This window comes from Dendrobates tinctorius, unplaced genomic scaffold, assembly GCF_039654945.1.
Source record: "Dendrobates tinctorius isolate UK_male_01 unplaced genomic scaffold, ASM3965494v1 ptg000254l, whole genome shotgun sequence".
Taxonomy (NCBI): domain Eukaryota; kingdom Metazoa; phylum Chordata; class Amphibia; order Anura; family Dendrobatidae; genus Dendrobates; species Dendrobates tinctorius.
The window spans coordinates 23412029-23435161 of record NW_027361921.1 but is presented as its reverse complement, the minus strand read 5'-3'; the positions used below and the strand labels follow the sequence as shown (position 1 = coordinate 23435161).

The 23133-nt window shown below is 45.5% G+C and overlaps 1 protein-coding gene across 4 annotated transcripts in view; it reads left to right on the top strand.

The window, feature by feature from the left end:
* The window catches only part of PIKFYVE (phosphoinositide kinase, FYVE-type zinc finger containing), a 603254-nt gene that overhangs the window by 145696 nt on the left and 434425 nt on the right, over positions 1 to 23133 (top strand). For all 4 annotated transcript variants that reach the window (XM_073558214.1, XM_073558213.1, XM_073558215.1 and 1 more), the window contains exons 9-10: positions 8694 to 8851; positions 18149 to 18260. In XM_073558214.1, coding sequence (XP_073414315.1) covers positions 8694 to 8851; positions 18149 to 18260 — 270 coding nt within the window. The remainder of the gene's footprint in view (positions 1 to 8693; positions 8852 to 18148; positions 18261 to 23133) is intronic.

Below are 23133 nucleotides of genomic sequence, written 5' to 3'. Positions count from 1 at the left end.
AAAATGAGAAATTGCTGGTCAACTTTTAACCCTTATAACTTCCTAACAAAAAAAAAAATTGTTTCCAAAATTGTGCTGATGTAAAGTGGACATGTGGGAAATGTTATTTATTAACTATTTTGTGCTATGTGACTCACAGATTTAAGGACACAAAAATTAAAAGTTTGAAAATGTCAACATTTTCAAAATTTTTGCCAAATTTCCGTTTTATTTTAATAAATAAACCCAAGTCATAGTGAAGAAATTTTACCACTAACATGAAGTACAGCCTTGCAGCGATGGGGTCCTGGGTTCATATCCCACCAAGGACAACATCTGCAAGGAGTTTGTATGTTTTCCCCGTGTTTGGTGGGTTTCCTCCCACATTCCAAAGACATACTGATAGGGAATTTAGATTGAGCCCCATCGGGGACAGCGATGATAATGTGTGCAAACTGTAAATCGCTGCAGAATTTGTTATTGCCATATAAAAATATAGATTATTATTAACCCCTTCCCGACCAGTGACACACCGTATGCATCATGAAAATTGGTGCCAATCCGACCAATGACGCATATGCTGTGTCATGACTTGAAAGCCTCCCTACGGGTCGGGTGACCTTTTATTGACCCCAGTCACCCGACCCGTAGGGGGGCTTTCAAGTCATGACACAGCATATGCAGGTACAGGGGGCTTTGTGCTTCACCTCGGGGGGGGGGTGGCTTCGCCCCCTTGTAGCTGCGATCGCTCTGATTGGATGTTAAAAGTGAAACAGCCAATGAGAGCTATAGTAATATTTCATCAATGAAATTTGATGAAATATTACAATCCAGCCATGGCCGATGCTGCAGTAGCATCGGACATGGCTGGGGACACCCATCCGACCCCCCCACGGCTAACGGGGGCGATCGGCCCCCCCAATCGAATAACAGTGGCGATCTGCCGACGCTGTCATGATCTGCTCCCTCCGCTCCCTCCCCCCCCGGTACCTCCTGAATCCCCGTGTCGCTCCCAGTGTCCCTCCTCCCTCCTGCATGGACGCCGCCATCTGCCAAAATGTCGGGCGCATGCGCAGTGCGCCCGTCGAATCTGCCAAATGGCAGATTCCATTCATTCACTTTGATCACTGTGATAGATCCTATCGCAGTGATCAAAATAAAAAAATAGTAAATCACCCCCTCCCCTTATCACCCCCTTAGGTAGGCACAAATAATAAAATGAAAATATTTTTATTTTTCCATTAGGGTTAGGGTTGGAATTGGGGTTAGGGGTGTGTTGGGGTTAGAGTTGGGATTAGGGTTAGGCTTGTGGTTAGGGTTATGGTTAGGGTTGGGATTAGGGTTAGGGGTGTGTTGGGGTTAGGGTTGTGGTTAGGGGTGTGTTGGGGTTAGGGTTGGACTTAGAATTGAGGGGTTTCCACTGTTTAGGCACATCAGGGGGTCTCCAAACGCAACATGGTGCCACCATTGATTCCAGACAATTTTACATTCAAAAAGTCAAACGGTGCTCCCTCCCTTCTAAGCCCCGATGTGTGCCCAAACAGTGGTTTACCCCAACATATGGGGTATCGGCGTACTCAGGAAAAATTGCACAACAACTTTGGGGGTCTAATTTCCCCTTGGGAAAATAAAAAATTGTGGGTTAAAAAATTATTTTTGTGGAGAAAAAAATGATTTTTTTTTATTTTCATGTATCTGCATTATAACCTTCTGTGAAGCACTTGGGGATTGAAGGTGCTCACCACACATCTAGATAAGTTCCATGGGGGGTCTAGTTTCCAATATGTGGTCACTTGTGGGTGGTTTCCACAGTTTAGGCACATCAGGGGCTCTGAAAATGTAACATGACGCCCGCAGACCATTCCATCAAAGTCGGCATTTCAAAATGTCACTACTTCCATTTCGAGCCCCGACGTGTGCCTGAACAGTGGTCCCCCTCCCCCCACATATGGGGTACCAGCGTACTCAGGACAAACTGTACAACAACTTTTGGGGTCCAACTTCTCCTGTTACCCTTGTGAAAATAAAAATTTTACCCTTCGCCACGACAGCACCCACTGGAGGTATCGGATCCGCCCCATTTGGAACAGGAAACCCTACAGAAAGATAAAAGGGGCGGTCCGCCTTTTCTCCTCAGTTTTGTTTCCTGTTCCCAGGGAACCTCAGGATATCCTTCAGGAAGACATACCTGGGCCAAATGCACGCCGCCTATGCGGTATCCACGAGAACGGCAGGGGCTGCGGTCCAGAGGCAGCATCGGGGGAGATTCCGTTAGACGGCTCCCCCCTCGTCTGACAGATGGCTGGTGATGACCGGGTCCGGGAAGGGCCGCCCGGTCTCACCTAGGAGCGCGCCAGGTGGCACCAGGTTCCCAGGGGCCGCTGCTGCAGGAGCAGTAAGTGCGCCAGTGGCGCAAAGGGAAAAAAAAAAAAAGCAGCAGCGGTGGCGGCAGCGTGGGGAGAGGAGCAGGCTGCACACAATGGCTGTGGCGGCGCGGTAGCCGGCCGGCGCGGATGCTCCTAAGCCCCGGAAGTAATGGGTGAACTTCCGGGGCACGATGACTGAGAAGCGCGACTGCGCATGCGCGAGTGAATCCGGGAAAGAGGAATGACTTCCGGGGGGGGAAAAAAAAGGACAGGGAGAACTATTTAAAGAAGTGCCGTGGGCTAGCGGCAAAGAGCCATGTCGTCTCCAGGGGAAGTACACGCTCCAGCAGGAGGGGACTCTGCGGGGGGCAGCTCCTCCAGGGACCGCGCTACCAGGACAGACACCGATCGCATGAGCGAGGTGGAGGAGTCAAGACCCAGGACGGGGTCTCAGCCATCTGATCCGGTAATAAAGGCTTCACTGGGTGAGTGTGCCATACATATACTCTACCTATTAAGCTGACCTCTCCTTACCCCCCCCTCTCTCCTTGGGACATGTCTCCCCTCTTCCAGACGAAGAAGAAAGAGAAATCCAAACATAAAGAATGCGCTTTATGCACTCAGCCTCTCCCTGACTCCTACCCTAAAAAGCTCTGTAAGCAATGCACCAGAGAAACTAGACAAGGGTCGGCAGTATCATCAAAGGACATTCGGGCCATAATTAGGGAGGAGATACAGGCTATCACCCGTGCCAGTACTCCCTCAGAGACTAGGAGCAAAAAACAAGTGACCCTCGGCTCAGAGTCAGAGGAAGAACAGGGGATAATCTCTGATTCCTCACTCATATCATCGTCATCATCAGACATTGAGGGACGTTCATGTTTCCCTCTAGATAGTGTGGATAACCTAGTCAAATCCGTGCGGAACACTATGGGGTGTGAGGAGACAAAGGGCGTCCAAACCACACAAGAAATAATGTTCGTGGGGTTGGTGGAAAAGAAAAGGAGAGCGTTTCCAGTAATACCGGCAGTTAAGGCCCTAATAAAGAGAGAATGGGAAAAACACGATCAAAGAAATTTTCTCCCATCGGCCTCAAAGAGGAAATATCCATTTAGTGATGACGAGCTATTAAAATGGACCAAAGTTCCAAAGGTTGATGCCGTCGTAGCCTCTACCTCGAAGCAATCTACTATTCCGGTAGAGGACGCAGGCTTATTGGCGGACCCGCTAGACCGTAAAGCGGAGTCCTCATTAAAAAGGTCTTGGGAGTCTACCACAGGCATTTTTAAGCCAGCAGTAGCCAGCACATGCACCGTCAGGTCTATGCTCGTATGGTTGGACCAATTAGATCAACAAATCGAGCAGAAGGTGTCTAGGGAAAAACTACGGGCTGCCATTCCATTAATTAGATGGGCGGTAGCCTTCATGGCCGATGCATCGGCAGACACCCTGCGGCTGGCAGCAAGATTGGCTGGTCTTGTTAACAACGCCAGGAGGGCACTATGGATGAAGAGCTGGAAGGGGGGCGCGCAATCAAAATCTAAGATTTGCGCAACCCCGTGCGAGGGTGAGTTTCTCTTTGGGAAAGCCCTAGATGACATACTCGCCAACGCAAAAGAAAGGAAGAAAGCCTTCCCTGATTCTTCTATCCCTTTCTACAGGAGAGCCTTTAAAAGGCGGCCGTTTGGGAGGAGACAAGCGGACAGATCAACTAGATGGCCCACAAAGGAAGAGAAGCAAAAGGGTAGCATGTTTAGAGGTGCAACATTCCGAAAGGAAAATAAATACTGAAAAATCAGTCCCCCCAGTAGGGGGTAGACTAAAGTTTTTTTTTTTTTTTTTTTTTTTTTTCTTCAAAATGGAAACGAATAACTTCAAGTCCATGGATTCAAAGTTTAATTAAAGAGGGAATGAAAATAGAATTCCTTCAAATCTCTTACGATTCCTTTATCATGACCCGCCTTAACTCTATAGTACAACAAAAGGCCCTCGAAGTAGAAATTCGGAGCCTACTATACAAGGTTTTAGTAGAAGTCACAGAGGGACAAGAGGGTAAAGGTTTCTACTCTCCTTTATTTTTAATTTCCAAACCAGATGGTACATTTAGGACGATCATAAATTTGAGGAAGCTTAATACATTTATAAAAAGCCATAAGTTTAAAATGGAATGAATCAGATCCACCATAAAACTTCTCTTTCCAAACTGTGTGATGGCAGGGATTGATTTAAAAGATGCTTACTATCATCTTCCTTTTCATAATAGATACCAAAGGTACCTAGGGGTCGCGGTAGTATTCGAAGGCAAGATCTGTCATTTTCAATATGTGGCCATGCCTTTCGGCCTCTCTACAGCGCCAAGGATCTTCACCAAAGTGATGGCAGAGGTGATGGCCTATCTTCGTCAGAAAGACACTCTAATCGTGCCTTACCTAGATGACTTCCTAATTATCGGGAACTCGATCACCCAGTGTACCAGACGTGTGGCTGATACGGTCTCATCTTTGCAGGATCTAGGCTGGATCATCAGCTTCCAGAAGTCCAGACTCGTTCCGCATTCCCGTCAGATGTTCTTAGGGTTCCAGTTAGACTCCACAACCCAGAGATGTCTATTCCCTCAGGTAAAGATTACGCTCACAAAAGGAAAGGTGGAGGCAGCCAAAAATAGACCACGTATGTCTCTGAGAGGGGCAATGTCGCTATTGGGGTCGCTCTCTTCCTGTGCCCAGGCAGTCCAGTGGGCCCATTATCACATTCGCACACTGCAGCATCAGATCCTCCAAGAGGACAGGCGACATAGTGTTCACCTCGAGAGCAAGATAACCTTATCACAGGATGTCTTGACTTCTCTAGAATGGTGGCTAGAGGATAACCATCTGACCGCAGGAGTCCCATGGGTTATAGTACCATCGTGTATCCTGACCACCGACGCAAGCCCCACGGCTGGGGAGGCCATATGGGGAATAGCTTTTGTCAAGGAAGGTGGAATAGAGATGAGCTGGGCTACTCATCTAATTTAAAAGAACTGACGGCGGTATATTATGCTCTACACCATTTTTTTCCACAGCTCCAACAGAGGCATGTCAGGATCCTATCGGACAACACCACCACAGTGGCCTACATAAACAGACAGGGAGGTACTCTATCAGAGACTCTGATGTCTTCTGCAGGAAGAATATTAAACTTAGCCGAAAGTTATTTGTTGTCCCTCTCGGCCCTCCATATCAGGGGAGAGAACAACCAAGAAGCAGACTTCTTAAGCCGACACACACTTTGGCAAGGGAAGTGGTGCCTCAATCGCTGAATCTTCAAGGACATAGTAGCTCTATGGGGGCAACCTCAGGTGGACCTCTTTGCCACGAAAGAGAACAGACAGAAAAAACATTTGCCTCTCTGTCCCCGTCAGATCATCCAGACATACTGGATGCCCTCCAGACATACTGGATGCCCTCCAGGACTCATGGAAATTCAACCTGGCATATGCCTTCCCTCCGATAATCCTCCTACCACAGGTCATTCGGAAGATCAGAGAGGACAAGGCGAGAGTAATTTTGAAAGCACCATTCTGGCCCAAGAGACCGTGGTTCTCTTGGCTACGAACCATGTCGGTGTCAGATCCTTGGGTTCTCCCTTCGATTCCCAGCCTACTCTCCCAAGGCCCGTTTTTCCACCCCCAAGTGGACAATTTACACTTGACAGCGTGGAATTTGAAAGGCAGCTACTAAGATCGAGAGGGTTTTCTGAGACACTGATTGCTACGCTCCTACAGAGCAGGAAGCAGTCCACTACCCAGATTTATGCAAGAATATGGAAAAAATTCCTGCAGTTTCATACAGCTCCTCATACCACAGAAATTCAGATGGTTCCTATCTTGGAATTTCTACAGAAAGGGACGGACTTGGGCCTGGCGGTAAACACGCTAAAAGTCCAAGTGTCCACATTAGGGGCACTGTACGGCCAAAATATAGCGGGAAATAAGTGGATATCATGATTTAATACAGCTTGCGAGCGAATGACTCCGGTTCGAATACCTGCAATCCCTGCATGGGACTTAAATCTGGTCTTAGACACCCTTATGGAAGAGCCCTTAGAACCAATAGACACGATATCCCTGAAATGCTTGTCACTCAAGACGGCCCTCTTAGTAGCACTAACGTCTGCTAGGAGAGTGAGTGATATCCAGGCTCTATCCATAGACCCACCCTCTTTTCAGATATACCAGGATAGGTTAATATTAAAACCAGACCTCTCATACCTGCCTAAGGTATCAACAAAATTCCATAGATCTCAAGAAATACTCCTCCCGACCTTCTTTGTAGATCCCGCCACTCCGGAGGAGCAGAAATTCCACACCTTGGACGTTAGAAGAACTGTACTGAAATATATTGAGAGGTCCAGGAGCTGGAGGCAGTGCAGGGCTCTGTTCATATCTTTTCAGAGCTGTAAAAAAGGGTACGGAGTCACGAAGAGCACCTTATCCTGGTGGATCAGGGATGCCATTCGCTTAGCCTACTCCGCGAAAAATGAAGATCCTCCGGAGAACATCAGAGCACACTCCACCAGAGCAGTGGCAGCCTCCTGGGCCGAGAGGGGAGACGTTCCAATCAAGGCCATATGTAAGGTGGCAATTTGGTCAACCCCTTCTACCTTCTATAATCACTATAGACTTGACCTTTCATCTACTTCGGACCTAAGCTTTGGCAGGACAGTCCTTGGCACGGTGATCCCACCCAGGTGATGGTCTTTGGAATCTCTCCATTGGGTGCTGTCGTGGCGAAGGGTAAAAAGCCGGATTACTTACCGGTAATTCTCTTTTAATGAGTCCACAACAGTACCCGCTCACTTCCCTCCCTACTAAGATATCAATAGTAAAAGTATATCTGCTAAAGATGAATAAGTAAAAATTTGAAGTACAAAGACATTGCCAAACCCTTGGCGGTCCTCCTGGTACTCTGAAATACAACTGAGGAGTAAAGGCGGACCGCCCCCTTTTATCTTTCTGTAGGGTTTTGTGTTCCAAATGGGGCGGATCCGATACCTCCAGTGGGTGCTGTCATGGACTCATTAAAAGAGCATTACCGGTAAGTAATCCGGCTTCTGCGGACTAAAAAATGATTTTTTGAGGAAAGAAAATGATTTTTATTTTCACGGCTCTGTGTTATAAACGTCTGTGAAGCACCTGGGGTTCAAAGTGCTCACTATGCATGTAGATAGGTTCCTTAGGGGGTCTAGTTTCCAAAATGGGGTCATTTGTGGGGGAGGTCCAAAGTTTAGGCATACAGGAGCTCTCCAAACACGACATGGTGTCCGCTAACGATTGGAGCTAATTTTCCTTTTGAAAAGTCAAATGGCGCTCCTTCCCTTCTGAGCCCTGCTGTGCGCCCAAACAGTGGTTTATGACCACATATGAGGTGTCGGTGTACTCAGGAGAAATTGCCCAACAAATTTTAGGATCCATTTTATCCTGTTGCCCAAGTGAAAATGAAAAAAATTGATGCCAAATGAAAATTTTTGTTGGAAAAATTAAAATGTCCATTTTTTCTTTCCTCGTTGCTTTAGTTCCTGTGAAGCACCTGAAGGGTTAATAAACTTCTTGAATGTGGTTTTGAGTAGCTTGTGGGGTGCAGTTTTTAGAATGGTGTTACTTTTGGGTATTTTCTGCCATATAGACCCCTCAAAGTGACTTCAAATGTGATGTGGTCCCTTAAAAAAATGGTTTTGTAAATTTTGTTGTAAAAATGAGAAATTGCTGGTTAACTTTTAACCCTTATAACTTCCTAACAAAAAAAATTTGTTTCCAAAATTGTGCTGATGTAAAGTAAACATGTGGGAAATGTTATTTATTAACTATTTTGTGTCACATAACTCTCTAGTTTAACAGAATAAAAATTCAAAATTTTGAAATTTTTTTTTGCCAAATTTCCAATTTTTTTTCACAAACGCAAAAACTATCGACCTAAATTTCCCACTTATTTGCAGCCCAATATATCACGAAAAACCAATCTCAGTATTGCTAGGATCCGTTGAAACGTTCCAGAGTTATTACCTCATAAAGGGACACTGGTCAGAATTGCAAAAAATGGCCAGGTCATTAAGGTCAAAATAGGCTGGGTCATGAAGGGGGTTAAGTACAATATGTCACTAAAAATCAGTCTCCGAATCAGTTGAATCCATCGATGCGTTCCAGAGCTATAATCTCATAAAGTGACACTGGTCTGAATTGTAAAAACTGGCCTGGTCATGAAGTACCAAATTGGCTCTGTCACTAAGGGGTTAAGCATAAGATGTTATAGTGACTAAAAAACCTCATGTATAAGGTAACAGTTATTCATACCATTGTTTTACTCTAAGGATTCTGTGCAGCTGAAGGAACTGTGGAAGAAGATCTGTCACCACAGTAGTGGCATGGAATTTCAGGATCACCGGTACTGGCTGCGTACGCACCCTAACTGCATTGTGGGCAAGGAGCTGGTCAACTGGCTGACTAGAAATGGACACGTCACCACTAGGTACAGTTCTGCATGTTATTCTATAGCTTTACACCAGAAAGGAGATTGCATTCGAACTGAATTGTGCTGTGGGCAGAACAATATTTTAGAGATTATATTGGTTTTACAAGGTCAGTGAGTCAGAAAAATGCCACAAAAATGACATTTTAGGATTTGCTAAATTAAGACTAATAAATGAAAAAGTATCTCTGTAATTTGTTTACACATACTAAAATGTGGCACTGTGGTCAATAGAGAAGCTGTGAACCGACGTGTGTGCCTTGTGAGTCGCATACTTCATCTCTGTTTGACATAGTTGTCTGTATTGGAGGGATTCACGCTCAGGTAGGCATTAGAGTTAACACAGGCAACAGATGTTTGTGTCCAAACAATGTGTTGATAATATCCACTGGTTACACAGCACCGAAAAACCAAACCATAAGCAAAAACCCCAAGCCTTGTCAAGGAGCTAGCTACACAAGTTAGATCCTGGCTGCTCGTATGCGGCTGAGCTACTCCCGGTCCGGTCAAACTGATCAGCTATTGTCCATAGCATCCAGTGATACTTGCAGTTTGATGCACACAGCCTGTGCAGTGTCTTCTCTGACAGATTTTGGCTTGTCTTTCTCTCAAGCTCCAACACAATCCACTCTGCTCAGCTTCCCCAGCTGACTGCCTAAGGTGAACACTTAGCCTGATTATATGCAGAGACCGCCAGGTGCACCACAACCACTGGTGCTAGGATTTAACCCTACCCTTCCTGGCTTTGCTAAAGTCTAAAATTTACATAAATGTTTGACGTGTATAAAAATTCTGTAAACTAAGGATGCTCTCAAATTGCTAAATGGTAGTAGTTTGGTTTTTATCAGTTAACAAAATGCGAAGTAAGTGAACAAAAGAGCATTAGTATTTCACCACCCTTTGTCTTGAAAAAAGCATCAAACATCATTTTTCTAGGTACACTTAAACAAAGATTTTGAACAAACCTAGGCAGGGAGGTGCTTCCAAACATCTTGGAGAGCTCACCACAGATCTTCTGTAGCTGTAGGCTCGTGCAAATCCTCTTTGCTCGGTTGCTTCATTAGGGAACACAGAAACCATGGGGTAGTCTGCTGCCACCAATATTATAACATTGAAATTAAAATAGGCTAATCCCCAGCAGACTATACAGGTGCTTCTCACAAAATTACAATGTCATCAAAAAGTTAATTTATTTCAGTTCTTCAGTACAAAAAGTGAAGCTCATATATTATATAGCGTCTTTAGAGTGATCTATTTCAAGTGTTTAATTCTGTTATTGATTACAGTTTACAACCAATGACAACCCAAAAGTCGTCATCTCAGTAAATTAGGTTAATTAACAAAAAACATCTGCAAAGGCTTCCTAAGCATTTAAAAGGTCCCTTAGTGTGTTTCAATAGGCTCCACAATCATGGGGAAGACTGCTGACTTGACAGATGTCCAGAAGGCAGTCAGTCATTGACACACTCCACAAGGAGGGCAAGCCACAAAAGGTCATTGCTAAAGAAGCTGTCTGTTCACAGAGTGCTATATCCAAGCATATTAACCCCTTACCTACATTGGATGTACTATTCTGTCCATGTGACCTGGGACCTAAGTAACAAAGGACGGAATAGTATGTCCAACGCGATCAGCGGCGCTCCCGGCGGGGAGGGGGATGGGCGCCACTAATCGCGGCTGGGTGTCAGCTGATAATGACAGCTGACACCCGGCACTATGTGTCAGAGGCGGTCACAGACCACCCCCGGCACATTATCCCCTGGCACACACTGCAATCAAACATGATCGCAGTGTACTGGGGGCACAGGGAAGAATCGTGCAGGGAGAGGGGGCTCCCTGCGCGCTTTCCTAAGACCCCCGGAGCGACGCGATGTGCTACGTCGCTCCGAGGGTCTCCTCCCTGCAGGCCCCCATATCCAATATGGCCGCGGGGTCCTGCAGGGAGGCGACTTCCTCAGTGCCTGCTGAGAGCAGGCACGGAGGAAGCCTGCAGCAGAGCCTGTCAGATCGCTGATCTGACAGAGTGCTGTGGGAACTGTCAGATCAGCGATCTGACACTAGATAGTAATCTCCCCCCGGGTCAATGTAAAAAAAAAAAAACCACTTGTTAAAATAATTTTAAAAAAAATCCTAAATAAATAATAAAAAAAATTCCCTTAAATTCTTTTTTTCTAAATAAAAAAAACAAAAGTACGCATATTTAGTATAGCCGCGTCCATAACGACCCGCCCTATAAAACTGTCCCACCAGTTAACACCTTTGGTGAACCCCTTCTAAAAAACAAAGCAAAAAACAATGCTTTATCATCATACCTCCGAACAAAAAGTACAATAACTTGCGATCAAAAAGACAGATATGAATAAACAGGGAACCGCTGAAAACATCATCTTGTCCTGCAGAAAACGAGCCGCCACACGGCGTCATCAGTGAAAAAATAAAGTCATAGCTCGCAGAATAAAGCGATGCAAAAATAATTATTTTTTATATAAAATTGTTTTTATTGCATAAAAGCACCAAAACATAAAAAAACAGAGAAATGAGGTATCGCTGTAATCGTACTGACCCGAAGACTAAAATTGCTTTATCAATTTTACCACATGTAGAACAGTGTAAACGCACCTCCCAAAAGAAATTCATGAAATGCTGGTTTTTCTTCTTTCTGCGTCCCAAAAATCGGAATAAAAAGCGGTCAAGAAATGTCACGTGCCCTAAAATGGTACCAATAAAAGCATCAACTCGTGGGTCCAAATGTGTAAAAATTATAGATCTCGAAATGTGGTGATGCAAAAACTATTTTTATAATAAAAAGCGTCTTTTAGTGTGTGACAGCTGCCCAACATAAAAACCCACCATAAATAGTAAATCAACCCCCCCTTTATCACCCCCTTAGTTATGGAAAAAAAAAAAAAAAAAAAAAAAGTATTTATTTCCATTTTCCCGTTAGGGCTAGGGTTAGGGGTGTGCTGGGGTTAGGGTTGGAGTTAGAATTGGGGGGGTTTCCACTGTTTAGGCACGTCAGGGGCACTCCAAACGTAACATGGCGTCTGATCTCCATTCCAGCCAATTATGCGTTGAAAAAGTCAAACGGTGCTCCTTCCCTTCCAAGCTCTGCCATGCGCCCAAACAGTGGTCTACCCCCACATATGGGGTATCAGCCTTCTCAGGTCAAATTGCACAACAACTTTTGGGGTCCAATTTCTCCTGTTACCCTTGGGGAAAATAAAAAATTATGGGCAAAAATATTTTTTGTGGAAAAAAAATATAATTTTTTTTTTATGGCTCTACGGTATAAACTTCTGTGAAGCACTTGGGGGTTCAAAGTGCTCACCACACATCTAGATAAATTCCTTGGGGGGTCTAGTTTCCAAAATGGGGTCACTTGTGCGAGGTTTCCACTCTTTAGGCACATCAGGGGCTCTCCAAATGCGACCTGACAACCGCAGACCATTCCATCAAAGTCTGCATTCCAAAAAGTCACTACTTCCCTTCAGAGCCCCAACGTGTGCCCATACAGTAGTTTTCTCCCACATATGGGGTATCAGCGTATTCAGGACAAATTGGACAGCAACTTTTGGGGTCCAATTTCTGCTGTTACCCTTGGGTAAAGAAAAAAAATTGGGGACTAAAAGGTCATGTTTGTGGAAAAAATGATTTTTTTTTTTTTTATTTTCACACCTGGGCGTTATAAAAGTGCTCACCACACATCTAGATAAGTTCCTTGGGGGTGTCTAGTTTCCAAAATGGTGTCATTTGTGGGGGGTTTCCACTGTTTAGGCACATCAGGGGCTCTCCAAATGCAACATGGCGTCTGATCTCTGTTCCAGCCAAAAAAGTCAAATGGCGCTGCTTCCCTTCCGAGCTCTGCCATGCGCCCAAATAGTGCTTTACCCCCACATACCAGGTATCAGCGTACTCAGGACAAATTGCACAATAACTTTTGCAATCCAATTTACCCTTGGTAAAATAAAAAAAATTGGACCTGAAGTAATTTTTTTTGTGATAAAAAGTTAAATGTTCATTTTTTTTTTAAGCATTCAAAAAATTCCTGTAAAGCACCTGAAGGGTTAATACACTTCTTGAATGTGGTTTTGAGCACTTTGAGGGGTGCAGGTTTTAGAATGGTGTCACTTTTGGGTATTTTCTATCATATAGACCCCTCAAAGTGACTTCAAATGTGATGTGGTCCCTAAAAATATAATGGTGTTGTAAAAATGAGAAATCGCTGTTTAACGTTTAACCCTTAGAACTTCCTAACAAAAAAAAATTTGGTTTCAAAATTGTGCTGATGGAAAGTAAACATGTGGGAAATGTTACTTATTAAGTTTTTTGTGTGCCATATCTCTGTGATTTAAGGGCATAAAAATTCAAAGTTGAAAAATTGCGAAATTTTCAAAATTTTCCCCAAATTTCCGTTTTTTTCACAAACGCAAGTTATATGAATGAAATTTTACCACAAACATGAAGTACAATATGTCACGAGAAAACAATGTCAGAATCACTGGGATCCATGGAAGCGTTCCAGAGCTATTACCTCATAAAGGGACAGTGGTCAGAATTGTAAAAACTGGCCCTGGCATTAACATGCAAACCACCATTAAAGGGGTTAATAGAAAGTTTGTGGAAGGACAAAGTGTGGTAGAAAAGGTGCACAAGCAACCGGGATAACTGCAGCCTTGAAAAGATTAAGAAAAGGCCATTCAAAAGTATGGGGGAGATTCACAAGGAGTGGACTGCTGCTGGAGTCATTGCTTCAAGAGCCACCACACAGACGTATCCAGACATGGGCTACAAGTGTCTCATTCCTTGTGTCAAGCCATTCATGCCCAAAAGACAATGCCAGAAATGTCTTACCTTGGGCCAAGGAGAAAAAACTGGACTATTGCTCAGTGGTCCAAGGTGGTGTTTTCAGATGAAAGTAAATTTTGCATTTAATTTCGAAAATTAAGGTCCTAGAGTCTGGTGGAAGAGTGGAGAGGCACACAATCCAAGCTGCTTGAGGTCTAGTGTGAAGTTTCCACAATCAGTGTTGTTTTGGGAGCCATGTCATCTGCTGGGGTAGGTCCACTGTGTTTTATCAAGACCAAAGTTAGCGCAGCTGTCTACCAGGAAATTTTAGAGCACTTAATGCTTCCCTCTGCCGACAAGCTTTTTGGAGATGGAAATTTCATTCTCCAGCAGGACTTGGCACATGTCCACACTGCCAAAAGTACTTTTGTTTTTAAAACAGGTATTTGTATCACTGTGCTTGACTGACTGGCCAGCTAACTCGCCTGACCTTAACCTCTATGGGGTATTGTCAAGAGGAAAATGAGATACCAGACCCAACGATACAGATGAGCTGAGGGCCGCTATCCAAGCATCCTGGGCTTCCATACACCTCAGCAGTGCCGCAAGCTGATCGCCTCCATGCCACGCCGCATTGATGCAAAAGAAGCCCCGACCAAGTATTGAGTGCATTTACTGAACATACATTTTAGTAGGCCAACAATTTGGATTTTAAAATAATTTTTCAAGCTGGTGTTATAAAGTATTCTAATTTACTGAGATAATGACTTTTGGGTTTTCATTGGCTGTAAGCCATAATCGTCAACATTAACAGAAATAAACACGAGAAATAGATCACTCTGTTTGTAATGACTCTATCTAATATATGAGTTTCACTTTTTGTAATGAAGAACTGAAATACATTAACTTTTTGATATTCTAATTTTGTGAGAAACACCTGTATTTTACCTGCTTGCAACCGCCTTCCTCATTTTTTTTTTTCTAGTGTCAGTTGGAGGCAGGTCTGTCTCAGACCTGTTTTTGTCCTTAGGTGTTAAATGTCTCTTGTTTGTCTTTCACATAGAATCTCTTTCAGGATATCGGTGTGTAATTGTGCACCCTGTTTCTCCCACTTAGTGACTGAGAGTACAGGCTGTTCATCCAGCACTTCTTCATTGGCAACATCTATTTCTATGGCCGTCAGTATAATCAGACCAGCCACAACTGTGACTTAGACTCCATATCCCCCTTGACAGTTGATATATCGGCCATGACGGACATCACAAATATCGTGGAATGGGCAGGGGACAGAATTCCTCTGATCTCAGAAGTTCATATTCCGGAGTAGATACTTGGCGTCAAGACTTGAATTAATCAGGAGATAGATTCAAGAGAATGGGCTCTTCACCTGAAGGTTTTCAGTCAAATTTGGCAATGGTGGGGCACCTCATATGTCAATCTGATGCCATCCAGGCTAAACCACAAGATGCCGAGGTTTGTCGCAAGATCCTGGGATCTGAGGATCCAGGTCATGCTGATCAGATCAGCTGTCATGTGCCGGAAAAGATGCAGGCTCATCGCCGGAGCCCGCACCAAACAGGGGGAGGCGTCCAATGATTAAATCCTCAATGAAAGCTTAACCCCTTTCTGACATCAGACGTACTATCCTGTCCACGGTAGCCGGGCCCATATGACCGGGGACGGGATAGTACCTCTAAGCGATCAGCGGCGCTCACGGGGGGCACCACTGATCGCTGCCGGGTGTCAGCTGATTATCACAGCTGACACCCGGCACGATGTGTCAGGGGCGGTCACGGACTGCCCTCGGAACGTTAACCCCTGGCACACTGCGATCAAACATGCACTGCATCGGGGGATTAGGGAAGAATCGGCAGGGAGGGGGCTCCCTCCTTGCTTCCCTGAGACCCCCGGAGCAGCGTGTGCTGTCCGAGAGTCTCCTTCCCTGCAGACCCCCGGATCCAATATACCCGCAGGGGCCTTCGGGGGCCTGCAGGGAGGCGGTTTCCTCAGTGCCTGAGGCACTGAGAGCAGGCAGGGAAGAAGCCTGTGCAGTGCCTGTCAGATCGCTGATCTGACAGAGTGCTGTCCAAACTGTCAGATCAGCGATCTGACACATTACAGTAATGTCTCCCCCCCGGACAATAAAATAAAGTAGAAAAAAAAGTGTAGAAATAATTTATAAAAAAATCCCTAAATAAAAAAAAATAATAATTGCCTAATAAATTCATTTTTTGGAAGTAAAAAAAAAACCCAAAAAAACAAAAGTACACATATTTAGTATCGCCGCGTCCGTAACGACCCGCTCTATAAAACTGTCTCACTAGTTAACCCCTTTAGTGAACCCCTTAAAAAATAAAAAACAAAGCAAAAAACAATGCCCCCGGCCGCGCCTCCTCCGGTCAGCTCCTATGGGCGCATGATGCTGCATGCGACCAGCATACCCTATATTTAGCGCCAAATGTACCGTGTTGCATTTTTGTGCGCTCGGCGCAGCGCCAAAAGGGCGCATGGGCCGACAAAAGCATACCAGCGCACGGACAGCATACCCAACGCTAAATATAGGGTACGCTGGTCGCATGCAGCCCATAGGAGGAGCTGACCGGAAGAGGCGCGGCCGGGGGCGGAGCTTAGTGGCGGCTCTGCGCTGCGCCTCATAGCGCAAGTCTGAAAGTAGCCTTAAGGTCCAGTTGTCTGCCTTAGATGCATTGTACAACTGTAACCTTGTGGCTAATACATGGATGGCAAGATTTATAAAATCCTGTGATAGCTCCTGACCAGTCCCAATCCCGAAGGTTTTCCTATGGGATCTGAACTTGGTATGAGAGGCTCTGACCAAGGAGCCGTTTGAACTCGTACATGAGTTGTCATTGAAATATCTTACCCTAAAACAATCATATTGGTGGCTCTAACATCAGCCCATAGGGTGAGTGACTTGCAGGCCCTTTGTATAAATGCTCCTTATGCGCAAATATATGAGGATAGGGTTGTGTTAAAACCGGATCCAGCTTATCTTTCCAAGGTAGCATCAAAGTTTCATTGAAGTCAGGAGATTGTCCTACCCTCCTTCTGTGATAACCCTAAGAATTCAGGGGAGAGGGCGTTTCATAATCTGGTTGTTAGAAGGGCACTGTTAGAATACTGTATATGTCTATCACTAGCCAGTGGATGAGGTCCCAGTACCTATTCATAGCCTTCCAATGTAGGAGGAAGGGTTATGGGGTGTCAAAGGGTACCATTGCCAGGTGGATTAGGGACTCCATTAGTGTAGCTTACTCTGCTAGTGGCCCTCCGATTCCTCATGGCATCAAGGCGCACTCCACCAGAGCCATCACAACCTCCTGGGCAGAGAAAACAGAGTTATCGATTGACCAAATATGTAAGGCTGCTACATGGTCCTCACCATCCACCTTCTTTAGGCACTATAGAGTAAATCTATCCTCTGCTGACTTGACCTTTGGTAGAAGGGCGCTGCAAGCAGTGGTCACTCCCTAAGGTGTTTCAAATTCTCCAAAAGTTTCTCAGGTGTGCTGTCATGGGTGAAGAAAGCACCAAGGCTGCTTACCGGTAGCCGTTTTTTCCAGAGCCCATGACACCACCCGTATATCTCCCCCCCCCCCTTTCACCTTATGGGTGTGCACTGTAGTTGGGTGCATTTATAATGTGGTGTTGGATATGTGTAATTAACCGGGAGGTCTTCTCATGCTCTGTAACCAACTGAAGTGGGGGAGAGGTACCACCCTTATATTTCAGTAGGTTCCTGTCCTGGCTGGGCAGATCCCTCTCTCAAGTGTGCTGTCATGGGCTCTGGTAAAACCGGCTACCGGTAAGTAACCTTGGTGTTTCTGATTTTTTTTTTTTTTTTTCTTCTCCAGATTCTGTCTCTGATAGTTAGTGTACCTATGATAAAAATTACAGACCTCCCCATTCTTTGTAGGTTGGAAAACTTGCAAAACCAGCAGTGTATCAAATACTTATTTCCTCCACTCTATAATCAGGAAAGTGAAGAATTAATAATGGCTAAGTTAAAACCTGTGTAATTTTATACAGTGTGTGTGTGTATGTATGTATGTGTATATATATATATATATATATATATATATATATATATATATATAATTTATTAGAGATACTGCCATCTGTAAATATGTACAACCCGCTTGTTCTGCACATGAATCCTCTCAGTTATGATGTGACCTTTATCTGCTTCACCTCCTAGTGATCAGTATACACAAGCCACCTGTTTTTTCACCTTGAAAATAAATCCTTCATTTATTTCCTACATTTCAGATGCATTAACCTGTTTTTGAAGTTTTGTCTTTCTCCCTATCTTTAAATTATTCACAGAACCTGTTGTTTGGGTTGTAGTGGCTTTCACCAATGATCTGTTTTGGGTTCTGGTGCTGCTTTTTTTCCTTTTATCTTATTTGCTCTTTTATTTTGGGATACAATGTTGATTTTTTTTTTTTTTTTTTTTCAAATAATAAGCTCTCGTTTGTTTCTTGTGATTTTCAGAGCTCAGGCTATAGCTATTGGACAGGCCCTTGTTGACGGCAGATGGCTGGACTGTGTCACCCACCATGATCAGCTTTTCCGGGATGAATATGCCTTGTACCGACCGTTGCAGGTAGCGATTTACAGCCACTCCAACATCTAATGGCAATTGTAGCAACACTACCTGCCAAAGTTATTAGGCAGTCACATTTATCTAGCATTAGACAGTAAGAGGGAATATATGAAAATGCAAGTAGCCTAACGTGTTCCCAATGGGGTTTCCTAGATTCACAATATTGGTGGCCTGTCTGGGCTGTGATGGGGGGGATCTTACACTCCACACACCCAGCTGATCAGCTCTTGTCCTGTTTACCTACATACTGCCGACACAGTTGTGGCTTTGCTGAGTTTGTTTGATGTGAATGGGATTGAAATGCTGTGTTTTGAAAGTAATACAGCAGAACGGGCTGGAGTGCTTGCTGAGCATCACAACCTCTTAAATTACAGTGGTTTGCAGAAGTTTTCCCCCTCTTTGGGTTTTTACCTATTTTGGTTTATTGCAACCTGTGTTTAAATATTTTTGTAATCTGATTTGTGCGTGACGCATCAGCACTAATTAGTCTAAATTGGTGAAGTGAGAAAAATATAAGAATGAATTACCGTAAATTTATGGGATCAATTAAAAATTAGCATGTACTTATGTGTAGTCACCCCTTTTGCTATGAAGCCCCTAAAAAATTCTGGTACAAGCAATTACCTTCATGTGTCCCATGCTTAGTGAAAGGAAGCCCATCTGTGTTCAATCTAAGTGTCACATGTCTGCCAGTATATACTATTCACACCTTGAAAGGCCACAGAGCCTGCAACATCATTACAGCAAACCTGTCACCAGGTTTGGCCGATATTAGATAACACCACCACATTTCAGGGCTGATATACAGCATTCTATAATAAGTTTAGTGCCTCCCTCACATAGTATCAGGAGTGAAAATGTGAAGTACTCCTATACACAATGTACTTGGCGTAAACTATAATAATCAAGGAAAGGGATTGTTAGAAAACAGAGCTATTTATTGGTACAAAAAACATAGATCTAAAAACGTAGGTAAGTCCAAAAGGATGAAATGCAAGGTACGATGGACGGACAAGCAGTACCAAAAAAGTACAAAGTGATTCTTCTGCCGACACAGAGAACTACAGCATTTACAAACCATGATGTGAAGAGCTGGACATGTAAATGCTGCGGAGTATGTTCAATATAGCACTCTTAAAGTTACATAACATACCGTAATTAAATAAGCCATATACCCCCTTAACAACCGCCGATACGCCTTTTAACGGCTGCAGTTAAGGGTACTTAAACCACAGCGCTGTTACGGCACTGAGGAAAAGTGGTATAGCGCCCCCCCAGAGTTGGAATTACTTGGGGTCTTTGCTACCGAGATCCCGGAGAACATGATTAGGGTCGGTTTTTACCAACCCCAGTGTTGCGATCGCCGTTATTAACGGTATAATGGGGACTGCAAAAAAAAGGTCAGATTTCCCATTTAATTTCTCCTTTGATGTGCAAAATAGGGTCCCCCGATATTCAACCCCCCCCGGTACCTTCCGGTGTCCCTGGACCCTCCTGTTCCCCCCCCCCACGGTCCGCCGGAATCTAATTCCAGGAAGAAAACGACAGGCGCATGCATAGTACGCCCGCCAAGATCTGCCGGCCAGCACCCGGCAACAATAGCAGATTTTTCCTATTGGTTCATTTTGGTCACTGTGATAGACCCTATCACAGTGATCACAATAAAAAAAGTAAATCAACCCCCTTTAGCACCCCCTTAGTTAAGCCCCCGTTAAACATAGCGATATCGCTAGCAATATCGCTGTAACGTCACTGATTTTGTGACGCAGCAGCGATATTGCTAGCGATATCGCTACATGTGATACTTGCCTCCGACCGGCTCCCCCGCTGGTTATCGCTGATCGCGCGAGAAGGTCCTGGCCCATTTCTCGTCGGGCGCTTCCTGCCGACGAGCGACGCGTGCAGGAGGACGTCAGGATCGCCGCGTCTGACAGGTAAGTTGCGACCCCCCCCCCCCGACCCCTATGTCGCCGGTGAGATCTGCCTGTGTGGCATCTCACTAGCCGCCACTTAGCGATGCACCAGCGATCCATATCGTTGTCGGGATCGCTAAGTGTAACGGTACCCTTAGGGAAAAATAAAATAAAAAAAGTATTTTTTTTTCCGTTTTCTCATTGGGGTTAGGGTTGGGGCTAAATCTGGGGTTGAGGCTAAGGTTGGAGTTAGAATTGGGGGGTTTCCACTGTTTAGGCACATCAGGGGCTCTCCAAATGTGACATGGCGTCCGATCTCGATTCCAGACAATTCTGCATTGAAAACGTAAAAGCGGTGCTCCTTCCCTTCTGAGCTCTGCTGTGCGCCCAAACAGTGGTTTACCCCCACATATGGGGTATTGGCGTATTCAGGAGAAATTGCACAGCAAATTTTGTTGTTCATTCTCTCTTTTTACACTTATGAAAATAAAAAAAATTGGTTCTGAAGTAAAATGTATGTGAAAAAAAGTGAAATGTTCATTTTTCCCTTTACCCATGACAGCACACCTGAGAGAGGGATCCGCCCTGCCAGGACAGGAACCTACTGAAATATAAGGGGCGGCACCTCTCCCCCGCTTCCATTGGGTTCCTGTCCTAGGAAGGGAATCCCAGTCTGACAGGGGCGGTGCCTGTCATGGACGAAAGAGGCCAGGGCCCTCCCGGCGCGGGAAGAGCAAGTCGGCTTACCTGCAGCACCGGCCATCGGTCTCCTGGATGCGCAGTCCCCGGGGTCCTCCTGCAGGCTCCGGGTTCGTGCGGGTGCGGTCAGGCAGCCTCTGTAATTCGGGGCACTCCTCCGTGCCTCCCTCCCCTCACGCGCGCCCGAACCTTCTCCCTCACGACATGGCAGGGAGAGCCGGGGGCGGTTTCCGGCGTCTGACGTCAGCGGCTCGAGGCATCCTGGGATACGCGCCGGCTGACGTCACAGACGCGATGGCAAGATGGCGCCTGGTGCGACGCCGACCGCATTAAGAAGAAATGCGGCGGCTGGCGGTCGCAGGGGGGAGGGGAGAAAGAAGAGAGACGCTCACCGGGATGGACCTATTTTAAGGAGGAAGGACGGCAGGGCGGCCATGTAAAACCATGGGGTCAGAGCAGGAACAATCACAGTCTCCACCGTCTCTGCCCCCATCACAAACCCCCGCTCGCAAGCATGGCAGCCGTTCGAGCAGCAAAAGCAGCAGTCGACCGAGCCACAGGTCGGGAGATTCCTCGATGTCCAGAGAGCACAGGTCACGTGCTCCACCACAGCCTCCGAGTCCGGTACCCGACTTTATGGGTGGTGAGTGATCTCCGTGAATGTTAGAATGATGTTAATAGGATCCTTCTTGTGTATTATTTTCCTTAGGGAAAGGCCAAAAAAGCAGGGAGCAAGAGAAATAATAGGGATTGTGCCATATGTAGGAGCCCCCTAGCGAGAGATTGGCAGAAGGACCTTTGCGCCAGCTGTATCCAGCGAAACATGGCGGAGGAGGTGCCGAGCTTTGCAACTAACCTCAGATTAGTCATCAGGTCCGAGGTGGAAGGCTCACTTAAAGTGTTGTTAAAGAAAAAGAGTAAGACTCCCCTAGTTCTTCATCAGACTCCTCGGCTGAATATCAGGCCGAACACCTGTCCTCCTCCTCCTCGGATAGTGACACGGGTGGCAAGCCGTGTTTTCCGGTAGAAGATAAGGATGCTCGCCTCAAAGCAATTAGGGTAACCATAGGCCTACAGGAGGAAAAAACGACTTAGTCTCTAGAAGACGTCGTGTTCGGGGGTCTACAGGAAAGAAGAAAGCACACCTTTCCAGTCAATGAGAAAGTCCAGGCACTCATTGAAAGGGAATGGAAGAAACCTGAAAGATCAGGAGCAATTCCCTGCTCCTCTAAAAGAAGATACCCCTTCGAGCATAAAGACGTGGACATATGGGACAAAGTCCCAAAGATTGACGCAGCAGTGTCTAGGTCATCCAAAAAATCGGCTCTGCCCCTGGAAGACTCAGGTGTGACCCTCTGGATAAAAAAAGCGGATTCCTACCTAAGACATACATGGGAAGCAGCAGCAGGAGGACTAAAACCGGCAATAGCCAGCACCTGCACAGCACGATCCTTAATGATTTGGCTACAGCAGCTGGAAGAGAAACTCGCTTCAAAGGTCTCGAGGGAAAAAAATCTGGCGGATATGTATCTTCTACACGGAGCAGCAGCTTTTTTGGCCAACACTTCCACCGATTCCATGAGACTGACGGCGAGAGCAGTAGGGTTATCAAACGCCGCAAGGCGCGCATTATGGCTTAAAGGTTATCCAGGAGACATACAATCTAAAGCTGAGTTGTGCTCTCTTCCGTGTGATGGACAATTTTTATTTGGAAAAAATTTAGATGACATCCTGGTAAAGCAAGTGATAGAAACAAGGGCTTCCCCAGATTTCCAGGAGATCAAAGAAGGCCTTACTTTCGGAGAGGAAAATTCAACAGGGGCTGTCCTCCAGGGATAGGAAAAGATGGGAGGACAAAAGGAAGGAGTCTGGGTTCATGTTCGGAGGAGCCACCTCATCCACAAAACAATCCCCACAATGAAGCCAACATCCCGGTGGGGGGGGAGACTGATGCTCTTTTCCCAGGCCTGGGAAGGTATCTCTTCCAATGCCTGGATCTTAAACATTATAAGAAAAGGCCACAAAATCCTGTTTTTTCAGCGGCCGAGAGCGTTATTTGTGGTGACCCCCATCAGGAAGAGGATAGAGATACAATTGGCACTGGAGTCAGAAATCTTAAGTCTGCTAGACAAACACGTTCTGACCGAAGTCCCAAGCGGACAGGAGAGAACGGGCTTCTGCTCACCTCTCTTCCTGATAAAAAAACCGGACCAGTCGTTCAGAACAATTATAAACCTCAGAAGCCTCAATCAGTGGATAGA